This window comes from Galeopterus variegatus, unplaced genomic scaffold (assembly GCF_000696425.1).
Source record: "Galeopterus variegatus unplaced genomic scaffold, G_variegatus-3.0.2 Scaffold3603, whole genome shotgun sequence".
Taxonomy (NCBI): domain Eukaryota; kingdom Metazoa; phylum Chordata; class Mammalia; order Dermoptera; family Cynocephalidae; genus Galeopterus; species Galeopterus variegatus.
In genome coordinates, this window is record NW_007729714.1 from 137,744 (window position 1) to 143,153 (window position 5,410).

General features: G+C 46.0%; 1 protein-coding gene across 2 annotated transcripts in view; it reads left to right on the forward strand.

The window, feature by feature from the left end:
• Positions 1–5,410, forward strand: part of KIAA1462 (KIAA1462 ortholog) — a 49,372-nt gene that overhangs the window by 14,809 nt on the left and 29,153 nt on the right. For both annotated transcript variants that reach the window (XM_008585520.1, XM_008585521.1), the window contains exon 2: positions 3,547–3,886. In XM_008585520.1, coding sequence (XP_008583742.1) covers positions 3,606–3,886 — 281 coding nt within the window. In that variant the 5' untranslated portion in view covers positions 3,547–3,605. The remainder of the gene's footprint in view (positions 1–3,546; positions 3,887–5,410) is intronic.

The following is a 5,410-nucleotide window of genomic DNA, read 5'->3' on the forward strand; positions in this document are numbered from 1 at the left end:
GCTTGTTTTCCAGCTGTCCCTATAGCTAGATGGTAAGATCCTCAAGGGCAAAGAACGTGTCTTATTCGTTATTATGATTTCAGTGCCTGGCACATTATAGGCACTCAGGAAATGTGTTTTAAAGTTTTGGACTATATAAAAAGATATTTACTGTTCTAAGTGATTTGAATATAGGTTGAAGTATCAATTCACAAAAGACAAGGTATGTGGGTGATAGAAAGCAAGTATGACTTTGGAAATCAAGAGCAACATACCAGATGATACAAGAGAAATCAGGAAATGGTCTAAACTACATGGTGAAAATTAATAATTATTGTTAAATCTTTCTTTAAGGCAAGAACTACTGAGAGACAAACTAGAACCATTGTAGCATCATAAGTTCATAATGTTATATTTGCATGGTGGTTTACACTTCAACATTTTATTGGGCTCTCAAAACAGTCTGGTGAGATGGGAAGATAGGGCCATGACCTTTTTTGCAGATGTTGGTGTGATTAATGACTTGCTTGGGCTGGAATCGTAGCTGGGACAGGTCAGCAGCACTAGTTGTGGAATAGCACATGATCCTGTGCTATTTTAACTATACGTATACCTTTCCAAGTTGTGAGATCTATTGCTATAACAGTGATGATGATAACTTACATACATGTCAGATTTCATTATGCATTTGTCTTTTCAGCAACCCTTTGAGTTGGTATGTGGGTAAAAGAATTAAATGCTGTTGATTTAGAATGCTGGTGCTTAGGATTGGAAAGAAACCTTTAAAGGGCCCTGTTTCTAGCCTAGCAACTCTCTGGATGCCAAGTCTCCTCCTTAGCGGTCCCTCCTGGTGGCTGCTGTAATTGATCTGTTAGTGATGGGGAGCTTGCTCCCCGTTGAGACAGCCCATTCCATCTTATATAGACAAGGATGCTACAGAAAGCAAGCTGAATAGGGTAGGGATTAGGAAAAATATTTGGCTGTTCAGAAATCTGTATGAGGGGAGAGTGTCATGTTTCACATGGGTATGCAAATGAGGCAGCAGTGCAGGCTCTGAGCTGCAATCAAAAAGGTAAAACACATAAGCCTAAGGGAGGGAGGTCTTCATGAATTTAGATGGCAGCTAGGAGCAGCCATCTGGGTGATGCGCTGGGGCTTGGGAGTCATCCCCTTCCCTCTTTGGCTCTAAGTCCTGAAGGCTGAAGCATGTGTATTTTAACCTCTAAGATCAAGTTATGGCTGTTATGAGTTTGAATCCTTTCTGAAAGAAATTTATTGCTTGGCTTGGTTGTCATGCCACTTAAGGGTTTGCTAACTATAATTACCATGCAAACACATAGTCAGGACCAGCTGACCTGACCCTAGTAGGAAAACACCCCACATATATGTTTTTGTGAGGGCTATATGTTCTTTACCACCCTGATAAATGCACTGCAGCACAACCAGCTCTGCTGGACCCCAGCCTGTTCCTCAGTGTGTTGGGTGGCCAGTTGGAGCACAGTGCAATTTGCTTTTCTTTTAAAGAGACTGACATAGTGAGAGAGAGAAACGGAGTGTGGTAAGACCTAAACTCTAACTTTAACTGCAGTACCGACTGGATGTGTGACTTTGAGCCAGTGAGTCTGAGGACTCTGGTCTAGGTTACTAGAATTCTATTACAATCCTGGGATAAATACAACGGAGTGTGGTAAGACCTAAACTCTAACTTTAACTGCAGTGCCGACTGGATGTGTGACTTTGAGCCAATGAGTCTGAGGACTCTGGTCTAGGTTACTAGAATTCTATTACAATCCTGGGATAAATACAACCACAGTCTATTTTAAGTGCCAATTCCCCCTCTCATATAGATACATGTGCGGTTTATCTACTGAACTCCCAGTCATCCTTCAAAACCTAGCTTGAATGCCCCTTTCTCTCATTTGTTCATTCATTCAACATGTATTAATCGAGAGCATACCATCTGCTAGATGCTGGGGATATAGCATTGAACAAAACAAAGACGCTGCCCTGGTGGCCTTGAGCATATGTTCCTGTAGCTCTGCGTTTGCATGGGGTCTCTTTCCTCTAGTCCCTGCCCGGTGACTTGCTTGATTTGTTCTTGCAAGAACAAGCACTTGCTTCTCTGCTCCTTCCTTTTCTGTCTAAGTGAGTGACCCAACTGGTGCAGCTCCCTGAAAGACATCTAGGAAGAGTGTCAGAATGTCAGAGGTGCTATGGAGATTTTTCTATTAGTACAGTAACTGCTTGTCAACCTTCCATAACATGTAGAGACATCATGGAAAATTATGGACTTCCAGTATCGGATCCTCCCCATGCTGACAGCCACGACCTTCCTGCTGCTGTAATCTAGTAGGTGAGGAAGAGTGAGGATAGGCCCAGTCAGCAGGAGAGCACCACGGGCCCGAGTGGGACTGCCACTAACAGGAAGCACTCACGGCTTCCTCTCACCTGCACAGGGGGAACAAGCATTTCCTGGCCGTTGTTTGTGGTGGCTGCAGCAGCTCTATTTCCATCCACCAGCCACCTGGAGCTGGAGCTGGCCGAGCTCTCCAACTGGGCCAGCATTGCCTGTGGAGGCAGTGGTGGGTCCTTCTGACCAAAGTCTGTCCTACACCTCATGAAAAAAGGGAAGACCTAGGAAAGAGCATTCTCTCGTGTAGAAGTAGACATGGCAGCCCCACCTGTGTTACTCTTACGGAGATTTCTCTCCCTTTCTTTTCTCCTTTTTTGGTGCTCTTGCCATTGGGCAGTTGATGCTGGGGAAGTTGCTGCTGTTGATGGAGGTACCGTGGCAGGATTTGGGTGTGGGCACCCTTGGCTGAGAGATGCAGAACTTTTCCCCAAGCTTCACTGGAAAGAAATTCAACTCTTAAAAATTTCATGTAGAAAGGAGAACTTAAGGATTGCATAGAGGACTGGATGTGTATGCCTGATCAGTGTGTTGTGTTCTCACCACTAGCCTAAAGACTTAAAATCTATTTTCAGCTGCTAGTTACCCACCACGGGGCAGTCGCCCATGCACTTGCCATTCAGATTGCTTCTGCCGCAGTCTATCATAGCTACATGCTGGTTCAAGTTCTCACTGTGCCCTTTCAGTGCAAAAGGTATGTCTGCCAGATGAAAGCAGGGAAGTAGAAGATTAAGCTAGATGCTGGTAGTTTCTCATTTTAGAAACATGGAATAGTAATTGCGACTTCCAAGTCTGTATTTATTTTGTCCTCACTTCTCTGGTTGTTGGTTTTAGTTGAGGGGGGCAAGGAAGTGGGCAGTGTTAATCACTCCATTGCTTAAACACTATTCCAGACTCTCTTACCGGGGGCTGTCATTGGGGGTGAGGCCCTCAGAACTGCCACCACATCCTGTGGCACCAGTGCTGCATCCACCCTCTACCTGAATAGAATGGAGAGTGATTCTGGGCAGAGCAACGCGCATTCCTCTGCTTTCTGTGCTGGCGCTGTGCGGTGTTCGTAACTGTGGTCTGGTTTGGTGAGGGTAAAGGGAAAAGGGGTGTCAGATTCAGTTTCAGGGAGACCTGGTCACAAGCAGAGCTCTCTCTTGTCCCCTCAGTGATGGGCCCTGCCACCACGATGGTTCTAGCAGCTGAGCTCTGATGAAGCCAGTGCACCATGTACAGTGTGGAAGATCTCCTGATTTCTCATGGATACAAACCGTCCAGAGACCTCCCAGAGCCACGTGATGATGAGGCTGAGGGGCGCCAGCAAGCACGGGCAAGGACAAGGGCTGGCCACGGCCTGCTGAATGGGTATGACGATGGCCCTGCAGCCTTGGCACAGAGCAAGACGTCCCTGGGGAAGGGACATGTGAGTGACTCCAAAAGCTGCCGCAGCGCACCGAGAGGCCACAGGGAGCCCCAGAGTGCGTCTTCTTTGAGAACTTCTGAGGCGGGGTAAGCTGCAACGTTAACCCAGCATTTTCTTTTGACTTGGGAGTTTGGCATTGTATCATATGTAAGTAAACTCTTTCAACTCTTTATATTTGTCTGAAGCCAGGGAGGGAGAGAGGCAGACAAGAAGGCTTCTTTCCATTGAGGGATCTGGAGTGTTCCAGTAGCACCTCGCACAGGGCTTGGCCGCAGTGGGCCTTCAATACACAGTGGTGAGCACAAAGATTCTACTAAAATACAAAAATGTGTTTTAATACTACTGTGTTTTAATACTCTGCTGCTTTGTTTGTTTATAAACTCTTCATATTGCCTCAGACAGGACTCATTTTAGAACTCGTAAAAGCTGTGTCCAGGCACACATTCGTAGTACATTTGGCTTTGTTGTGAATACATCTCGGTATTTTGTAGGTTGCAGAGAGTTGAAAAGAGGTCTGTATTTCTCTGCATTTGTGAAGAAGAGAACCTTCCTTCTTGTATATTCGTATGACTCCACTGGCTTCTGACCCATCTTTCCTCATGCACGCATACTGGCCCCAACGTGCGTGTCCCGTCTGAATACAGCTGCGCCTGTGGGGTTTCCTTACAGCACAAAAAGGGGACAGATTGGCTGGGGGGACAGGGCAGGTAAAAAGAGGGACTTTCAGCAGCTTACCATAGAACCAGCATGGGAGAGGAGTCCTGAAGCTCTCTTCCAGTAGTTTCAACTTGGAGGAAACTTTTGTCACCACTTCTTATAACTGTGTGTCTCTTTAATGCTGCCATGGGACCAGGCACAGACTGGGAAAGTAGAGCTCTGAGTATATAGAGCATGTTATGTAACTGTGTACAACAAGCCAGAAATGGACAAAGGAAACAAATGGAAGCAGGAGAAACAAACACACACACGCAGAGGGTAGTGAACTAAGTCTGATGGGAATGAACTAGCCTTCCATGGATAGAGGTCGCCTTTTCACAGAAAGAATCTTCCTTATTGGTTGACAGCTTTTGGGCAAACATGGGAGGGACTTTCATAGTCAGAGCATTCCACACCTCAGTTATTGGGCAAAAGCAACAATGCCAGCCTGTCTTCTTGCCCAGGGTAGTAAAAGCAGATTTATGTCACCAAGTCAGAGCCCCTTCTTCAGCAAGGGGCAAGAGTTACCAATGATGGAGCCAGTTCAGGAAAGAAACCCAGAATGGAAAAGAACGGGAAGCTGTTTTTCTTTAACCTTGCCTTTGCTCATACCCACGTCCACTGCTGTCTTGGGCTTAACTCTCTCATCATCCATATTCCCTGAAAAGCATGCCCACTGTGGATTTTGGAAGAGGGCGCTTTTGGGTGAATTGGCTGAGGGTAAGAAGCGTTGATTGCTACTACACAAACTTGTGCTTGATTTTATCCTGACTTGGGCTTAACTCTCTCATCATCCATATTCCCTGAAAAGCATGCCCACTGTGGATTTTGGAAGAGGGCGCTTTTGGGTGAGTTGGCTGAGGGTAAGAAGCGTTGATTGCTACTACACAAACTTGTGCTTGATTTTATCCTGA